We start from the raw sequence: 20,248 nt of genomic DNA on the forward strand, positions 1-20,248 counted from the left end.
AGCTAAGTCAAAGTCCAGTCTCTGTACAAAGGTTTTTTCTGTGCATGAGTGTGAATATGTTTTGAGAGATGTTTGTGCATTTACAGTGCAAAAAGCTAAAAAAGGGATTAAAAGAAGATGCGTGTCTGTTGTTGAGTTAAGCTGTGGAACAGTGCCGATATTAGTTTGAGGATGTGCAACTCAATTTTGGTTTTTAAAAGAACGATGTACAAAGCTATGATTGAAGGTTACAAATGTGAATGATCTTATTTGACATTATTGTTATCCTTTGCTTTGTTGGAAGGGTTGGAAGGTAGCCTAAACTGAACAGTGTAGGACAGGCTTATATAAGCATTATGCTTCTGCCTTTTCAGTCATTATTAAATTCACACAAAAATGAATTGTGCAGTCCAGATTGTTTTGAATTTACTGTAAAATAGAATGTGTTGTTTCATTGTTTATAATTACTGTACTATGTGTGTGTGTGTGTGTGTGTGTGTGTGTGTGTGTGTGTGATGACTGAAATAAACTAAACTAAAACTAAAAACTAAAAAATGACGGTCAAAATATGTTTTTGCTGCGGCCTCGTCCACCTCACATGCCCAGTACATTGTTTAGCTTCTGTGCTGGTAGATTTGATTTATCCTACATGATAACAAATTAAATAAGCACAGGAGAAACATCGTGTTTAACGATGTATCTTCAACCATTATACTTAAGGCTATTTTTGTGTTTGCTTGTTTTGCAGAGCTGATTGTTGTTCCACTGATATCTGTCCTGTTCCTACATCCAATCACTGTAAGATCTTATCTTGTGTGTGTTTTCTTGGCGACAGTTAGAGCCATAAGAACAGGTGTTAAGATTTGTGTTGAACACATTTGAGTACAGCCACATCACCGAGTGTGCCTGCACAAACAGAGATAATGCAGTGGTTACTTCTTCCCAGGTGGTTGTTGGTTGTGTTGAGTGTACATTGAGGGTACACACACGTCACAATACACACACTTGATAACATCACTGTAGATAACTGCTCGCTGTGCTCCAGATCAGTCGGCCCTGTGCTCCAAAACTATTCAGAAAAACTAGTCAGACAATGAATGAACTACATTCTGTAAGGGAGATGTATGCAGTGTTGCTCAAGAGCCAGGAAGTAAAAGGAAACATTAATCGAAGAGCAGTCGATGCACTTAGAGGGTAAACTGGTATTTTTCAACCTGGACACTATTTTTCCATGTTTTTTTCTGTCTAAGTCACTGATGGGAACAATCATTCTTGAAATGAGTCTAGTGTTGAGAGAGACCTCTGCAGCCGACAGCAGTCAAACAGGCTGCAGTGTAACCACTCCGGACATGTTCACACCGTCAGTGTTCATCCACTACAAGTATTTGTTTTGCCACTGACAGACTCAGACTATCATCCTCAGTGTCTGACAACATTCTGGAAGTGATCCCCACAGAGATAGAGCTTTTTGCTAGAAATAAAGATCCTGTGTGTTGAACCAGAAACAGCCCAGAAATATTATTATTTAAATAAACATTTTATCATCGTATGACACACTTCATCTAAAGTCCACAGACACAAAATAAAACTCACAGAGGCTGTCTTGCTTTGTTTATCCACTCTTCCAACAATCACCAGCTCTGGAATGGCTGAAATAAACCATTAATTCACCCAGTTCACCCAGTTCACCCAGGTATACACTCTAAATTACTGTGGCAGAAATAACAGAGGTACCTGCAAAGCAGCCGTCCATTCCTGGCAACATCTCCATCACTTCGCCTTCAGAATATGGATGTTGTGGAACACACACGGTGCACCTGCAGTTTTTGCCAGCATTGTTTTGAGAGAAAAAAGTGAATATTTGTGGAACTCAAATGTTTGTGGCTGCCTCCAGTGATCCAAAAGTAATCAGATTACATTGTATTTTTTTGTAATCTGATGGATTACTTCACTAATTACATACTGCATTGTAATCTGTGCTACATTTCAGGGTAATCTTATCCACTCTGTGATGGTGTGTTCTCACCAAATGCAAACCAACTTGTCACACTGTGTTGCTTTGTGTGTTTACAGCTGCTGAGTGTTTGGTTGTTTTTGGGAGTATTTTGCAAATGGTAAATGTAACAGCTGTGTGACGGTCGTACTAACTGGGGAAGGCAGCCAACGGCTAACTTGGTTTGCAGTAAAGAACAACTGACAGCTAAAACAGAGGCTCCGTGTCTTTGAACCGCCATGAACCAAGACAGCAACACTCAAGTATTGTTTTCATTCTTTCATTTTACTTCCCACAATAAAAGACAGAGCAGTGGTTCCCAACTGGTGGGTCGCGGGTCCGTTCCGAACGGACCACAAGTGACTCGCCAACGTGTCAAGAACACTTCATTTTTAAGTGCAGTGAATTTCCAGCACAAAGCTTTTATACTGAAGTGCTGTTTCCTGCTGTGGAGTGAGTGAGTGACTAACAGATAGCTCCTGGACAGAGACAGCAAACTAGCTGGACGACAGACACAAGCATGATACTGACTATATTAAACTGTGTGGACCTTGAACTTGTGACAAAGCAGAAATCTGGACCCAAGTTGGGATCCATTGACTTGCAGCATTTTGCAAAGAGGCAACTCAACAAAACAGTTTGCACAAGTCACAAACACATATTTTAAGGACTGACGATGTTGTCCTGTGGATTTGCTCAGTTTTCTCCGAGCCCTCTCCTTTATGATCTGTCTCTATTAGATACTGACGTTAAGTGTAGAGCTCCAGGTGGTCACAGACGGCGACATTGTTTGTTCTGATTCTCAGTAACGTCAAGAGAATCTCAACTAGAGCTCAGCGCTGAGAGGCTCTGGGGACACAGCGTCACACCAACTTCTCCCTCAAGTTGAAAAATTCAACTGACGCTAAGATGTGAATAGTGCGTCTCTGCGTCATTTGCATCACGCAATTCGACGGAAAACATGAGGAAACATCACAAACTGCTGACATCATCATCTCACAGTGAAGTTTATTCATGCTGTGTGACGACGCTCAGCTGCACAGACACAACACCAGAAAGCATACATGCAGCGATCCTACATGCAGACACATTTTGATTTCAGTGTGTCAGCAGCGAGGCTTCTCCTCCTCGCCGCAGGTCTTGGTGATGAAGAGTCTTTTGAGGAAGAGGAGCTGCAGGTACCCAGAGGTGACGATGAGGAGACTGAGCGCCACCGACCACCAGGTGATGTACTGCGAGTTGGACAGGAGCAGGAAGTAGTCGGCACTCTTCCTCATGCGGCCGAAGCTGTAGTAGCGGAACATGTGGAAGACGTAGTTCTCCACTTTGTGAGTCGCGTCCTGCAACAAATACTACGAGCATTACTGTTTGTAGCAGGGCCGGGCGATCTGACCCGAAAATAATGTCATGACGTCAGGGTGATGTTGCACTAACAATATTCTTGATGATGTGACAAACAAACACCAAATACAGTACAGGATCTGAGCACTTCCACCTCCAACACTAGTGTGTGTGTGTGTGTGTGTGTGTGTGTGTACCTGTATAACGCTCAGTGTGTTGTTCAGGTCTTTGCTGACTTCTTCTTTCTTCTTCTTCTCTTCCTCTTTGCGCTTGCTGGGGTCTTTGAAGCCGTCGTAGTAAACGCCGAAGCTGAGGAAGACCTGCATGGTGCCGAAGCGGTTGTGGAAGTTGCTCAAACACATCTGGTAGAAACCTGCAGACACACGACACGTGAGACAGAACATACACACGGTGTGTGAAACCTTCCTGTAGCTCAAAGTGGAGAGATGAAGGTCATTAAGATTATTAATTAATTAGTGATGCATTCATGTGTTCATCACTAAATGTTGTAGCTGCTAATGAAACATCATCACTTATTTGTTGACCTTTATTAACCCAACTCTGCAAAGTCACTGCTGACTAAACTGATCAAATAAATGCAGTGCAGTGAAAAGGACAATATTTCCCTGTCGTGAAGTCAGAGAATAAAGCAGCAGAACATGTAAATATTCTAGTACTGTAAGTAGCTCAAAACTGTATTGAAGTGCAGTACTTGAGTAAATGTACTTAGTTACTTCCTCACTCATTTCATTATCAGTACAATAAAGAATGAATCAAAGCAGGAAAAGCTGTGTGACACTGAGCACTGCGGTGTGGGGAGTGTGTGCAGATGAATGGTGCCTCCAGAGCTCTCTGCCCATCCGCCAGCCTTCATCCAACAGATGACGTGAAATGGTTTGTTACCGACACGAGATGAGGCGTCATCCAGGGGATCGTTTGCTTCCTGGCACTGCTGGCACGTGGTGAAGCCAAACACTGCTCACCTGCACACACTCCCCACACCGCAGAGACACAGACCTGGTTGAAAAGCAGCAAAGCTTCCCTTTAAGTTACATCAATCATTTAAATTACATTTATTTGTGGTTTTAATAATGTGTTAATGTTGAGACAGCTTTCTGCACATCTTTACTTCACTGCTTCAACTGTTACGAAGTAAACGTTGATTACACAACATAACGGCTATAAAATAACGACACCATCGGCGTTTAGATTGGTTCCCTATAGGCCTTGCTTTCACTCTACACTTCTGTCTGCCACCAGCTCTGATTTCTCTAGAAATGAAGGCTCCATTTACAGCTGGAAGGAAGTGTGGCAACCATTGAGCAACCAAAACAGGAAGACGATGGTGCTTTTGTTTTCCCCAGTCAGCAGCTACTGGTAGCAATCACCAGTTACCAAAGAGTACCAGTCTAAGTTCTTTGCAGTTGGTATTTCCAGCAGTGGAAATGATGTGTGTCTGTGATACTGGGGCCTCATTTATGACACTAAATGTTTGTGTACGTACAAATGAGGAAATGTACGAACGCCAAAAATATTCAGATTTATAAAACAGTGCGTCTGCCTATCAGTACGCACTTTCTCACAAAGTCAGTCAGCTACCTGTTTCCTCGGCCTCAAAGTTGATCTGACCCTTGGCATCATCAACATTCGACACTATGAGACCGCCGGGAGCGTTGACGGTGACGGACAGGTGTCTATCATGGCCGACTCCCGTCACCCACTGGACCTGCAGACACACAGACAGACACACAGACAGTAACAGCAGAAAGAGTTCGGTGTATGTTCACGTGTACTTTAGGATGTACATATGTGACTGTGTATAAAATACATATTAAAACACTACTGTACTATAGTAAATAAAATAAAAGTCTAAGTGAACATAAAAGGTGTGAAAACTTCATTTCTCAGTGAGCTTCTTGCTTTGTGTCTGCGTTCTGTACAAACACAAGATTTTCTGCCAAATAATTTCCTATGAAAGATTTTCTGTATGTTTTGTTTCGCCTGAACGTCTGATCGATTCAGAGCGGGAAAACATTTTGGAATGGATATTTAATCTTACACAGAAATGCTTCAGATTTGAAACCGTATTTTCTGCAGCTTAAAAGAAGGTAAACACAAAAGAAAGACAAATTGAGGGAAACGTGTCGAGGCCTCGGCTTCTCTTCTTACCATGAAGTGCAGGTAGAATCTCTCTCCACGATGAGCAAAGTGCCAGAAACACTCCAGCCCTGCAGCAGGAAGCACCACCGAGAAGTCGTACTGGTCGCTGCCCCAGAACAGCTCCTGGTCTGTTATGTTGGGGTGGAGGTTTGTCTGGGGCCCGCCATGAACCGGACCCCAAAACACCAGGATGAGAAATAAGAAGGCAATCTTGAAGAACATGTCTGAGAACATGGAGAGTTCTCCTCTAGAAGAAAAGCTGCAGGTTGAGTCTGTGTGGAGAGATGAGGAATGATTAACTGGCACCAACACGTTGCTTCTGTCAGTGGGAAAAGTGGGCTGAGTCCACAGATGGAGTCACTGTGACACAGACGAATGACTGATCCCACTGCAGGACTGAAGGAGAGAATAAAAGCAAAGACCACACAGGGTCAGGTTATGTCTCAGTAAGATGAGGAACATTTATATGAGATTATAGAGGTTACAATTAAGACTTAGGTTGAGAAATATTTTCCCACCTGCTGCATCCGAGCATGAAGCTGTTCACATGCTGAAAATCAGGATGATCTCAGTCTTAATGGAAACAGGAGGATTCAGGTTCAACTGGACACTCGAAGGACTTCACAAAGAACCAGAACTGTGGAGACAACATGGAAACAAGACGAAGAGTCTGAGGCCATGCTTCAATTCAGATGTTTAGCAGATACGTTTACCACCTTAGTTTGCTGTGTTAGCATGCTAACATTTACCAGTCAGCAGTAAACACAGAGTACAGCTGAGGCCAGTGCTGGACTCCAACTGTCTGAGGGGCAGCAGTGGAACACATAACATAAAAAGGGCACTAACAGCACACAGTAGAGCACCAGCAGGCACAAAAGTTTTATAGAACAGGGCAGCCTTCATGGGACCGCATTACATTTTCTCAGTTTTAAGGGCACATCAACTTGTTTTCTCCACTAGGAAACTTCATCTTGTTTCTCCACTGGAAGGTAACTTCTTCTCATTTTCTTTCCCGAAGGCCACCATAGAGGCCACTTCATCTTGTTCTCTCCACTGGAAGGGCACCCTGAAGGGACTTGAATCTAATTTTCTCCAATAGAAGGCCACCATAGAGGACACTTCTTGTTTTCTCTACTGAAAGGGCACCCTAGAGTGCATCTCATCTTGAATCTCTCCTGGAAGGGCACCCTAAAGGGCACGTCATCTTATTTTCTCCACTAGAAGGGTACTACAGAGGACACTTCATCTTGTTTTCTCCACTGGAAGGGCACCCTGAGGGGACCTTAATCTAATTTTCTCCACTAGAAGGACACCATAGAGGCCACTTAATCTTGTTTTCTCCACTGAAAGGGCACCCTAGAGTGCATGTCAACTCATTTTCTCAACTAGAAGAGCACCCTAGAAGTCACTTCATCTTGTTTTCTGCACTAGAAGGGCACCATAGAGTGCACTTAATCTTGTTTTCGCCACTGGACGACACCATAGAGGCCACTTTGTCTTGTTTTCTCTACTAGAGGGCACTTCCTCTCGTTTTCTCCACTAGAAAGACACAATAGGAGCCACTTCATCTTCTCTCCAGGGGCACCCTAGAGGGACGTTGTTTTACAGACCATAGGGGCATCAGAGAGGACATTTTTGCTGCATCTTCCTTTTTATGTTTTTGGAACATGTGGTCAATGGTGATTTTCAGTCTTGCTGGTGGAGCAGCTAAAAATGTTCAGTTTGTCCTGAGGTTTTTCGTGCTCGAGGAACAGCGACAGAGTCAACAAAATCATAAGCGTTCATGCTCTAGAGGAGCAGGAATATTCAAAAGTAAATGTAATTACAATCATGCCAGCAGTGGTTGAACACATCTTGGTGTTGAACAAAACAAATAAATCAAGACAATAAAAACCAGTTAGAAACTGAGATTCTTTAAAGAGGTAGAGAGGATCTCGGTTTATTCGAAATGTCTTGAAAAATGGAAACAGATCAACATATAAAAATCTCTGAAATCTCAAAAACAAATGTACAGTCACTGCAGTCCGATACATTCTTTGAAAAGTCAGATTCCCTTTGTTTTCTTTCAACAGTTTTGTCCTGGTTTGTCTGCGAGTCTCATTGGACTTCAGTTTACATTGAAGGATACTTGAAGTGGTTTTCAGAATCAAATAAATACCCATGTTTAAGAAATGAAAACAAACATGATCTTTATAAATGTCTGCAGGATGGAACTGATTTGACTCTGTACAGACAGAAGGAACATTTAACGACTTTACGGTTTGCATTTTGATAAACAAGAGAGTTTCAGACTTTGTCCAGGACCCGCAGACACCTGGTTTCACCTGGTGAGGTAAAATACTTAAGGAGTTTGTGGAAGATGATTTCGTGCATGATGAGTAAAGAAAACTGCCCTGAGTGAGCAGGAGGAAGAGGCAGCATGAAATAACCAGAGACACACTTTGCAATCAGCTGTTCATCCCGTGAGGTTCATCCAGTTGAGAGGTGGCGAAGAAAAATGGTCCAGTCCTGACTGTGGTTTCATACAGATTGTACAGGGGTTAAAAAACATAAAACATACAGAACATTTCACGTTCTATGGGAATGTCAAACAGGAGCTCAGTGAGGCTCCATACACAGTGCACAAGGTTAAATCTCACCGCACACACTTAACCGCTACGTTTTCATCTTCCAGACAGTGAAAGTCACAAACAAACGGCACTTTGAGGGTACGAGGTGTCAGGAAAGATCCATTCCTGAGGATATTTGTTATTTATGCGCCTGCTTACACCTGGTACTAACATGTTCTAGTGATCTGGAAACAAGAAGACAAGACAACTGAGACAAATCACCGTTTACGCCTGTGTGTATCATGTGTGTATCATGTGTCTGCCTTCAGATGTTGTTATCGCCTACAACACTTCTGATAGAAGGTCCCCTTAGTAATTAATTAGGTAAGTAAGTAATTAAGACGTAGCATGTGTACGTTTACATTAAAAAGATATGACACTGGTAATTGGTTTGAGTGATCAGATCACAGTGTGTCAGAGTTGTCGTTTACACTTGCGACCTGATTAGCTGAGACATGTTAATACCAGATATGAAGAGCACCTCAGCCAACGTGAAAAACACTTAGTGTAAATTATCTGAGTTTAAATAAAGACTACAAAGATAAAACCAGAGTCATGATCGCAGCTCTGAGGCTGTAATTAGACACAGCGTGCTTTGTGCTAAACGCTAACATGCTGATGATTAACAGGCATAATGTTTACCACAGTCACTGCCTTAGCATGTTAGCATGCTAACGTCTGCAAATCAGCAGTAAAAACAAAGTACAGCTGCAGCTTTTCTGAATGTTGTTAGTGTTGCAGGTAGTTGGTGCTAAACCAAAGTATTGGACACGTCACCAACTAATGGATCAACATTTCCATCCCTAACATCATGGTTAATAGAAATGAAATAATCAGTGTGATGTGCCATGTTATTAGGACGTCTTACGACAGATTTTAGTTCTGATTTTTGTAGCGTTTATGTCTTTTATCGTGTGTAGTACAGAAGTATTTTGGCATTGCAACTTTTACAGTCTGACAGCAAAACTTCACACTCAGGGTATAAGTTATTTTTACTCTTGTCTTGAACGTTTTGTGAATGAACCTGGCTTGATACAGTCATCTGAAGGTTCAGGTGTTTGAAACAAACAGTTGACGACATAGTTGTGCAGTTAATATGGTTTGGTGAAGCTGACTCACATGAACAAACACAAAAAGGTAAGAGAGGTTTCAGGATGAGAATCCAGAGACAATCTTGCAGAAGGCCAAATGTGTTGAGAAATGTAAAAACAAAACATTCAGAGTGACTTTTTTTAAGGAAAGAAAAGAAGTTTGATTTAAGGAGGAATTTTGGAGTGTTTGATTCATTGATTGAGACTTTCAAATAATCCAAGAAAAAAAAGATAATTGACGATTTGATATGATTTCTTTTTACCTTTATAATATGATTTCTTAAAGGTTCCTGTGGAGTTTCAGACCTCTCGTAGCACCATGGATCAGTTCCTGCTGTTTGTCTCGAGCACGAGGACGCACAAGAACACAAGTGATGGGATCCACAAACCTGCCAGTGGTGTTACAGTGGTGTTACACGATCCCACTGATCCACAGTTACAGTTATATGCCAACAAAAGGTGCAAACAATACAGGATTTAAAATACTTTATGAGTCAGCGCTGCAAATGTTTTGATGAGGGAAATAAGCGTAATACATTTGTTGAATCTCAGGAAACCACAAGAGGAAACTCCACAGGGGCCCGAAATAGATGATATTATTTTAACTGAAAGGAAGGATCATTATTATTATGTTGATGCACACAGTGCAGATCAACTTCTACTGAAGCAAAATAAATCAGTTTAAGGGTTCCCCCAAAATGTGAGGAAACAAATTCTATGATTATTGGTCAAATGAAGATTCCAGTAATCAGTAACTGCTCCAAGAAGATCCAGCATCTTAATGAGCACATTTAAAAAAACATTCAGACTCCTCCACTGATTAATGAGGAAGAAACCCCCCTAAAGATTCTCCACACAGCGTCGGCCTCCAGTCAGTCTGACCGGGTTACATCTTTAGTTTCTCCTGTAGGGATGATGCTCCTCCACCTGACAGGAAGGTCAGAGGTCGGGCCTTAGAGGTAGGTGGAGTTCCTCCGACTCAGTGACAGACTGCAGGTAAAGATGAGCTCTGCAAACCCAGGTGGACTCTGCAGGTTCATCACCACCATGAAACGCCACCACTGTGCAGTGTTCGACTGACAGCTTCTCACACGGAGAACTCTGCCCCGCCTCTCCAGGTGCGTCTGTGGATCAGGGTTGGTAGTTTGAGTCCAGCGAAGGGGCTGATCCACTGCAGCGAAGGCTGACCTCCGAACACTGACCTCAGCCCCGCCCAACGAGTCTGACGCTCCCAGGTCGGCTTCTCGTTCTTCAGACGCTCGATCTCCTGACACACAAACACAAACACACATCCTTGTCACTGACAGAGACACACACAACGTCATTACGCACACAGACACACACACAGGACTGGGTGCTGAACTTGGTCTGAATTGCTTCGATACCATCAGCCTGTCATTTGATACCTAAAGGAGTAAATCTCAACAGCGCCAGTGAACCAATAAGCACGCAGCATGCATGTACCACATCTAATAACGCTGATAACTGTTTGTCTGATGATGCACGTCACTGAGACATGCAGGAAGAACACCGTATTACACCTGGAGACATTACTCTCGTGTGTGTTGCTGTAGTTTCAGGGTCCGACGTTAAGGTTTTTTCCTACTTGGTCTGCTGGGCAAGTACTTCTCAAATCTACTTGCCCCATCTAAATTCTTACTTGCCCTGCCTAAGAGGTTCTTTTTCTGGCTGTGTGGTGCGTATTTTCGCTCATGACTTATATCTTACGTCAGCAGAGACGCTCAGCCAATGGAGGCAGCAGCACATAAAAAAGCAGCACACTGCAACTGGCCCCTCCGAGGACAGAAACAGGAGAGGAAATACACGATTACAGGCCTGGAGTTAAGATATTCTTAGGGCAAGGCCACTTTGGCCTTTGATAAATACAAATTTATTGGGGCACCAAGGCCAAAACCAATGGCACAATAACAATATGTGAGAACTACACTGAATGAAGACAAAACAATATGTGTGCTGAAAAACAGTACTGAGTTTATTAAAACTGGGTGTGCATGACTGGGGATATATCTCACTTCTTCTTGTTTTGATTCATGTCCCTTATTTTTTAAGTCTTTGAAATCTCTTTATTCTTTTGTTATCTCCTAGTTATTAAGAAATTATTATTAGAAGAAGATTCTTTATTGTCCTTTCTCAGCACATTACATATATTTGACCTCTGCATTTGACCCATCCTACTGTATACACTGGGAGCAGTGGGCAGCCGCAGTGCAGCGTCCGGGGACCAACTCCAGTTCTTTAGCCAATGCCAGTGGTCAGGGTCACTGACAGGAGTATTCACCTAACATAGCCTACATATCTTTAATTATATAATTATTTAAATGTCTCTATGTATATTTTTACATCAATCCCCAATATTTAATTTGCCTTTACAAAAATCCTCTTCCTTCATTTAATTTGACAATGTTTATTGTATTGTATTATATGTATTAATTCTCTACAGGATCTTGTATGTTCTTTAATGTGTGTTCAATTTATTAAAAGAAAAAACAAAAAAACATTTTGGTGAACCCTGCAGCAAAGTGAGCCCTCTTCCTCAGAGAGGATCTTTGCCTCCCAGTTTGTTCCTGGCGACAGAGCAGAGTGATCCGTCTTTCTTCTCAGAGGATCTTTGTCCCATGAGAGCAGGCAGCTGCTCTCCGTGTCCGCATTTAAAACATCTTTCGCTGGTGATTTGACAGTCACTAGAAGCACGTTATGACCCTTTGTAAAAGTTTCTGTGTGGTACCTGTGTTGTACGTGAGCTAACGTTAGCGGCTAAGGACTGAGAGGCTGTCCGGTGTGTGTGTGTGTGTGTGTGTGTGTGTGTGTGTGTGTGTGTCCGAGTCAGTGCTGCTTGCCCGATCGGGCATGTCTGCGCAGGGTCTGCTGGCCCGCCGGCTATTTTTACTTGCCCCGGGCATTCGGGCAACCGTTAATGTCAGACCCTGAGTTTTGAGAGGCTTGACGACCGTGTGTGCTGCTTTGGTGTAAAAAAACAAAGAAAGGAAAAGATTGTCCAAAGTGTGGCTCAGTTTCATCTGGCTCAATGCCAACAGCACGTTAACACAGCAACATGAGAAATTTGATGGAACACTTGAAAGTGCATGTGATAAATAAAAAGAAGAGAAGGATGCTCCATGTTCAGCTGCAAGAAGGAGAACGGACTGCAGCCATCCTTCTCCCTCGTCTGCCTAACGTTACAGATCTGGATGCACCTCTCAGGAGGTTTACTCCTCTGCTGCCTGCAGTGTCCTCCACAGTGAACAGTAAAATGCCAAAACTACCAGAGCCCTGAGGCCGCTGCAGGCTGTAGAGGACAGTCAGGGGGTCAGAGTCGTTCTGGAAAATTAAGTCCAGATGATATTTGAACATCAAAACATCCCCAAAACTGCTTTGAGTGGAAAAATGCCAAGGTGCTGAAACATAACACTAAAGAGTTGAAACAGGAAACTTGTTTTGAAACTGCTGTAAGTGTGTAAAAATGAGGATATTTGCTCCCTGATGTGAAATGTAGTTTCCTCTTGGTTAAAGCTGATTTTATAAAATTCTTAGTGGACAAAGTTTTGTTCAGGAACTAATACTTAGGTCAAGGTACCAGTGCCGAAACATTTTTAGACTACACCCAGCCCTAGATACACAACCTCATTACACACAGACGTCCTCATCATACTAAAGTACACAGTCATGTTTATGTGGACAATACTTCATTACACAAAATACACACGTCCTCTTTACACACACACAAACACACACAGATCAACCCAACTCTGACACAGACAGGAAGTAGTGACTAAGTGTTAGAATATAGAGAGTTCATGTTTTCACCGTCTCGTCGTTACAGATGGAGTGGACCTGAGTGCTGAACATAACAGCTGTGAAGGTGAAGAAGAGGAGGGCTTCCATGCAGAGGAAGATCATCAGCATCATCGTCACCGGAGGGGAGAAATCACTGCACTCTGCATACACAAAACTTCTGTCACAACAGGTTCCTGATTCAATCACACCACACATGCTGAAATGATTTTCTACAAACTCTGTACAACAACGTGAATGAATCTGCAGCCCGAGATAAACGACAGGTAACTGAACATTAGAAGAACATATAGTTTAAATCAGCAGCTCCAGCAGTGTGTAGGACTCACCTCTCCACTGGACTCTGATGCAGGTGACGAACTGGTATCCACAGAGAGCCAGAGCGTGACTGGAGATTATAGCGATGTACATCTGTGGACAGGACACAAAGCACCACACCTCTTTACAACACATACTTTCATCAGGTTCAGCTTGTTGTGGTGCCAAATGTGTAACATGAGCGCCAGGAAGTTAACATGCAGAGAAAGCAGTACGAATGCAGCAAGTGAGAAATTTGACTGCACAAAATGTGTTCTTCTTGTTTTCATTTTATTTTTACTTTAGCCAGTGCAACATCTGAGCTCTAAACACTGTTCTAACTATTGATAAAAGTGCTACAGCAGCTACACAGTCTAATTCACACACAGATTTGTCACCATCATTGGTTCCTCAATCAGCAGACGAAGACTGACTGTCGGGTTGCACGTTAAAAAAAAAAGAAGAAAAATATAGGAGTCATTTATCGATGCAACAAAAGGACCATTTCTGTTTTACTTCACAACAAAATTTAAAAAAAATCATTTCTGTGTGTGGAAGTCAGTCTGAAATTAAGTATGAGATTAGTAAGTGGACATGACGGTAAATAAACTCACAGTGAAGAGGACGAAGAAGCGCTGGTTTTTCTCCCCGACACAGTTGTTGACCCAGGGACAGTGGTGGTCCATCTTACGGATGCAGCGCTTACAGATACTGAATTAGAAGAAGAAGGAGAGGCGGCAGAAGAAGACGAAAGATGAACGAAAAGAGGAAGAAGAAAGAAGAGGAAGGGTGAGGATGAAGAGAGACCAAAAGAGAAAGAATAGACAAAAAGAAGTAAGAAGAAGAGGATGAAGAAGAACAACAATCATTCTGAGTCCAAAGTTTTTGCAATTCTGTGAACGCAGCGCCTCAGCAGCAGTTTGTTGAGTTTGTGTCGCTGAGTGGATCAGATCAGTTGATCAATCTGTGGTCAGAGCTGATGAGATCAGATTGATGGATTAGAGAAGCAGAGAAAGCAAACTTTTCGAGCTAGCGCTGGACTGTGAGGTGCACGGCTTCCATCTGAAGTAGGCTGGAAAACAACAGACCACACTAACACGAGAGCACTGTTGTTCCAAAACACAGAGCGTTCTAATGAACCCTTAAGTTTCACTTTTAAAAGGCATCTTTGTCATATTTTAATTGTAATTTTTCTAATCTACATTAATGCTCGATTGTTACAGTACTACCTTATTTTTCTTCCTCTCAATATATCGATTGTTTGTTCCACGTATGCACCAACGAACAGAAGCAAAAAAAAAAAATCCCTCTGCTGCTCTGTCTGTACCCAGATTACACTCTGCACTCCACGAGTGTGTGGTGCTCTGAATAACTGAACAGTTTATTCCAACAGTGCTCTGAATTAACAGTCTAGCTCCAAATAAATGAATGTGCGGTAAACTCTGTGACTCATATATAGTCACGACAGTAGACGACCCTTAAAATATGGATGTTGCTGCACAGAAGCATCTGAAACGTGGATGCTTCACACACACCTTCAACCTGACAGCACAGAAGATCTATACAGTCAGCACAGGTGTAAGACGTCACAGTGAAGTGGACCTTTGGCTTTTTGGATATAACACGTCATCACTTCATCATTTTATCCTACTGAACTTTTGTGTGATGTGTTGTCATAAGTAGCACATGAATTCGTGAGGACACAGTGACCTTAGACGACCAAAATCTAATCAGTTTATCTGTGACGTCAAATTTGAACAAACGCCCTCAAGGTGTTCCTGAGATATCAGATATCACATAACACCTCTGGCTGCGGCCATCACCAATGCAGAGGCACAAAAAGCGAGTGAGTGGACCCTGAGTCGGGATTCTTTGAACCCCCCACAAAACTGAAGCCAAAATATCTCACTTGCCTTCTGGTGCACCTCCCCAACACCAGCAGAGGTCGCTACTGCGCAGTCTCTGGCTCCAAATGACATAACCAGCACAAGATGTTATTCCGGCTTCATTTTTGTTCAGTGGGGGTTAGTGGAGATGCATTGATACCTCTGTGCTGAATGCACAGAGATTTACCACCAACTTCTCAGCTCTACGGAGCTTTTCAGCCTCTTTTAGCTCATACTTTTAGTTTAATGGCAAATTTTTGTCAGGTCCAGCGTCCTGTTCTGCTCTCATGTGAGCAACAGCGTTCATGTTTAGTCTGAACCCTTCTGACCTGCAGTGATGAGCCCTCTCAGGTTTGATGCTGCAGCATTTTGGACATTTGTAGATGACCTCGCCCGGCTTTAGCTGCAGACTGTCCATGTACTTCTTAGTGGCGTTTCCTTTGGGAACGGCTCCCTGAAAAGTGGAGGGAGAAAACAGAGGGGATGAGAAGGGAGAAAAGGAAAACGTCTTTGAAGGGCAGGTCAGGTTTTTTGAAGTGGGGCTGTGTGAGAGAGTTCCTCATCATCAGTGTGTTATATACAGTAGATGACAGTCAGCACACTCCCTGTTTGACAAAGCGTGTGGGAGTGGCACCCCAGAAGCTCAGCTATACACTGCTGTGGATTAGAATCAACAGCAAAATGTTTTCCAGCCACTTAAAAAATATTAATATCAGTTTGAGTGGACGCTATATTGAGAATATTTTGCTGTCAGATAGCTCTAGCCCCAAACTATTTGTTTCAGCTGGTCTCCTCTCAGCGTCCTCACCGGGTCGGTCAGCATGGTGCGGAGGTGGGAGGCCAACGCCAGCACAGCCAGGCTGTTGAAGACCACCCCGTTGACCACGGCGTACCAGAAGCTCCTGGAGGGCAGCAGTATGACGAAGGTGACCACAAAGTCAGCGTAAAACACCAGGAACCAGGTGATGAAGGCACACACCATGCCGCAGCAGTCCTGGATGAACCAGAGTCGCTTTGCATCGTTACGGGAACTCCTCTCCGCCGCCTCATCCTCCCCGTCCAGCAGGGGGTGCTGCTGCTCCACGTCCCTCAGCCTGTGGCCTGAGGACATTGTGCCCTGATGGACCAAAGGTTAGAGTGAGTTTTCACTGGGACGAGTTTTCTGTTTCAAATGTTTTAATTGCGACGTATTATTTTCAGTGATTACAAAACGAAGAAAAATTAAGAAAAAAATACAAAATAATCACATTATTATTATCATTCATTAATAATAATGATACGTTTTCAAAGATATTTATAGATTTTAATTATATATTATATCATATTACATCTGACATTATGTTATGTATTCTGTCTTTACTCGCTCATTTATCTGTATTTATTTCTGTCCTTGTGCTGCTGCAAAACCTGAATTCCCCTCTGGTGATCAATAAACGCTGCTCTTATCCAAATTTAGATGCTGTCAAAGAACATGAAATATGGTGAAAGTCTGCACATAGACAAGAATATAAGAGCACAATCAAGCTTTGCATCGTAACTTCCCAGTAAAGGCATAAGTAAGAGGAGTCCAGCCTGAGTCAGTGAAGACAAAGTTACAGACAGGTTGATGCGCACTAACTTACTTGAAGGTGCCTTTACTTTATAGCATTATCTCTTCTCCTCCTGCTGCTCCATGGAGTCACACGTTGTTTTGCCTCTGAGTCACATCACTGTGGAGAACAAAGACAGAAGGTTCAAGCATTGGTGGAGGAAACACAGAACAGAATATATCTTTATTGTCCATAATGGGTGGAAATTTGTCTTCGGCTCACGAAACACAAAAGACAATTCTAAATATTCAGATCCTTAACTGTATCTACTGGGAGTATATCTACATCAAGAGCAGGTCCTCGATCACCATGTTCACCAGCATGTCTCTACAGCAGACCAGAACAAACAAACCAAACACTGGCTCCAGGTTGGGCCATTTAAATTTTCACAGCAGCCACAGTAGTTAGAAACCCATCTGTGAAGAGCAGTGTCGGAAAAACACTGAGTTGTGACGTGAAACTGTTTTATTCCACCTTTAATGACTTGGTCAGTTTGTTCTGGAGAGGAAGAGACCTCTGCGGATAATTCAGCTCCTGGAGAAAACCTCCTGAATGTCTGGCTCTGAAGTTATGAGAGGAAAAAGATGAACACATACTAGCTGTGGTGGCTGAGCAGCCCGTCTGACATGCCACACAGCGTCAGAGAAACACTGATTTGTAACATCAAACTGCTTTATTCAGGTTGTTATTATAGACCAGGTTGTTAACGTCACATGATCCATTTGTTTAAGAGAAGAAGAAACCTCTGAGGATAATCTGGCTCCCTGTAAAAACCTCCTGAACCATGAACACTGAAGGAATTTGAACGGGGAGGAATTTCAGCTGGTTGCAATCTGTACCGCTGATCCTCTTTTGCCAACAGCACTGGTGCTTTGACCAGGAGACGTTTCAGCCCTAACTCTCACATACTGGACACACGTGGAGTTCACTGGACAGGAAGTGGATGAACTACTGTAATCTGTAAAGTAACTAAAGCTGTCAGACAAATGTAGTGCGGTTACAGACACAATATCTGCCTCTGAGATGTAAAGGAGGAGTATTAAGTTACATAATATAGAAATACTCAAGTACAAGCACGTCCAGACGATTCATAAATACAGCATCTGAATATATACACTTGGTTACACTGAGCCACTCAGCTGTATGTCAACTACTTGACACCAGAACAGTGCTCAGCTAGCTAACCTAGCATAACAAAGCTAGCAGCAGCCTAACCTGCTTCTCACGTTAGCTTCTTCTTAGCTGTCACGTTAAACGTTACCCACATTAAGCTCCCTGTGAATGGTCACACTTCAATAAAGTAACTCAAACAGGGGCGTTACAACAGTAGAGTTACATTACAGCAGCATGACAGCACACAGGAGATGCTTTAGCTGCATGAGCTAAGCTAGCTAACAGCTAAGCTAGCTAACAGCTAAGCTAGCTTAACCAGCTGTCGATGTTTAACTAACTTTACAGTTCTTTTTAAATATTGGTGGCACGTGGTGGTTAAACAGGCACAAGGCCGGTGATGATTCATGTTGTGGCTGATGATTAATCCCGCCTGAATGATATTATAGCTAAACATTAATTTAAATGGATTAAACAGCAACATGTCCATTGACAGAGATTTAGCATCTTCTAGCGCTAATATTTTAATGTTCAGCTCCAGGAGTTGTGTTTATATTATAATAATCTGCATCACGTTGAGTCAGATAACTCGCCGTTATTAAACAAACCATAACTGAGTCCATAATCACATGTTTTATCATATAAATAACATCAGTTCACCTCCCTGCTGTTGAAAAGCAGAAGGAAGCAGCTGTGAGTTGCTCTTAAACGGAGCTGTGACGGTTCAGCAGACTGACATCTGTCACACCGACCTGTTAGTGTTCATCCTGTCAGTCTTCCCTCTGGTGAAACTGAAGGATTTTGTTTTAAACGCTTCAGATAGAGAGTAAATCAGATAAAGAGTAAATCAGATAGAGAGTAAATCAGATAGAGAGTAAATCTCACCTCAGTGTCGCCTGATGACCAAGTTTGTTTGTAGCTGTGGAATGGGCTCAATGTTGCCCCCTGTGGCCGCCGGGAGAACAACACACACTAACATATTTAATTCATTAACTCAAATAAAAGATGAAAATAAATCACATCAAATATTTACACAAATATTAGAAAATATTCAGTAATTGTACTTTGGGTTTTTTTTTTTTTTTACTTTTTTTATATTTTTTATTATTTATTATTATTATTTATTATTATTTTTTTATTATTTTTTATCGTATATGTGTATATATATATATATATATATATACACACACACACGCGTATATATATATAGATATATATATCTATATAGATATATATATATATATATATATATCTATATCTATATATATCTATATAGATATATATAGATATAGATATATATATATATATATCTATATAGATATGTATAGTATATAGTATATGTATACAGGCAGCAGGCATTAACAGACGCACTGTTCCAGACTCTCTTCTGGACGATGTACTAACGCCATACAGTTTATTTTCTTTACCCCAGCCTAGTGTTGTGTCATCATTTGTGCCTGCTCAAAGTATTTTTTTTACCAAACTACTGAGCCCGTCCTCCCACAAAATAAAACCCCCACAGGTTGTTTGTAGAAGCAGATTGTTATGAACCAAATTTATGTTGATTGTTTGGCAGTGACCCCTAGTGGCCGTAGAAAGGGTGACGGGAATAAAGGAGGAAGTCCGGTGGCCTAGCATAATGCGGGATTTATACCACTACGTTAAATCGATGCCCTACTGTACCTACTGCTGCACTAATCTCTCAAGACAGATTCTGCAATTTACATTGTAGAACTGTATTATTAAATTGTATTGAATTGTAGTATTAAATTGTATTGAACTGAAGTATTAAAGGAATTATTTATTATTATTATTATTATTATTATTTTATATTTATTTCCACATTGCTACTGCATAGGCTCTGCATTGATGTAGCCATGTCAAGTTCTGCCTGTTACATGCATTGTTGTCTTTCAAAATACAGTTTGCATACAGTCAGTTTGGAAGCAAGAAAATATTAAAATTTTTATAAAATACAAAATTAAGTGTATTTTGTGAAATTAAAACAAGTAAATAAGTAATAAAAATAAGGTAATTACATATTTGTAAAAATTAAAAACATAAAGTAATTATACGGAATTTTCAGGGCTTTTTTTACTGCTGTTATTTTAAAGAAAACATTCAGTGTGGAAAGCAAAAACATTAAAATGTTACAAAATACAAAATTAAGGTGTATTTTGTAAAAATTAAAATAAGTAATAATAGGTAATAAATAGCAAGTAAATAAAATAAGAAAATAAATAAATAAATAATCACATGAAATTAAAGTGGTTGTAATGTGTGTTGTTAAACCAACAATTTAAACAAAACATGCAGTTTAGAAGGCATGAGTGTTAAAGTTTTACAAAATATGAAATAAAAGTGTATTTTGTAAAATTAG

General features: G+C 41.5%; 2 protein-coding genes across 4 annotated transcripts; both read right to left on the bottom strand.

Moving 5' to 3' along the window:
* Nucleotides 1-2,955: 2,955 nt before the first annotated feature.
* On the bottom strand, nt 2,956-6,417 carry tmed6 (transmembrane p24 trafficking protein 6). 2 transcript variants are annotated; one of them, XM_049574845.1, is made up of 5 exons: nt 5,992-6,417; nt 5,483-5,745; nt 4,913-5,039; nt 3,511-3,686; nt 2,956-3,312 (listed from the first exon to the last, which is right to left on the bottom strand). In XM_049574845.1, the coding sequence occupies exons 2-5, from the start codon at nt 5,705-5,707 to the stop codon at nt 3,079-3,081; spliced, it is 762 nt and encodes a 253-aa protein (XP_049430802.1). In that variant the 5' UTR covers nt 5,708-5,745; nt 5,992-6,417; the 3' UTR covers nt 2,956-3,078. The 2 variants fall into 2 exon arrangements, with proteins under 2 accessions (XP_049430802.1, XP_049430801.1); XM_049574844.1 differs by having other exon boundaries at nt 5,483-5,869.
* A 966-nt stretch (nt 6,418-7,383) lies between these two features.
* LOC125887780 (palmitoyltransferase ZDHHC7-like) lies at nt 7,384-18,812 on the bottom strand. 2 transcript variants are annotated; one of them, XM_049574842.1, is made up of 8 exons: nt 18,754-18,812; nt 16,792-16,878; nt 15,978-16,286; nt 15,499-15,623; nt 13,898-13,994; nt 13,316-13,397; nt 12,999-13,129; nt 7,384-10,440 (listed from the first exon to the last, which is right to left on the bottom strand). In XM_049574842.1, exons 3-8 carry the CDS (start codon nt 16,278-16,280, stop codon nt 10,261-10,263), a joined length of 918 nt encoding a protein of 305 aa, XP_049430799.1. In that variant the 5' UTR covers nt 16,281-16,286; nt 16,792-16,878; nt 18,754-18,812; the 3' UTR covers nt 7,384-10,260. The 2 variants fall into 2 exon arrangements, with proteins under 2 accessions (XP_049430799.1, XP_049430800.1); XM_049574843.1 differs by lacking the exon at nt 18,754-18,812 and adding an exon at nt 18,621-18,743.
* Nucleotides 18,813-20,248: the final 1,436 nt, after the last annotated feature.

The sequence above is a fragment of the Epinephelus fuscoguttatus genome, linkage group LG4 (genome assembly GCF_011397635.1).
Source record: "Epinephelus fuscoguttatus linkage group LG4, E.fuscoguttatus.final_Chr_v1".
Classification (NCBI taxonomy): Eukaryota; Metazoa; Chordata; class Actinopteri; order Perciformes; family Serranidae; genus Epinephelus; species Epinephelus fuscoguttatus.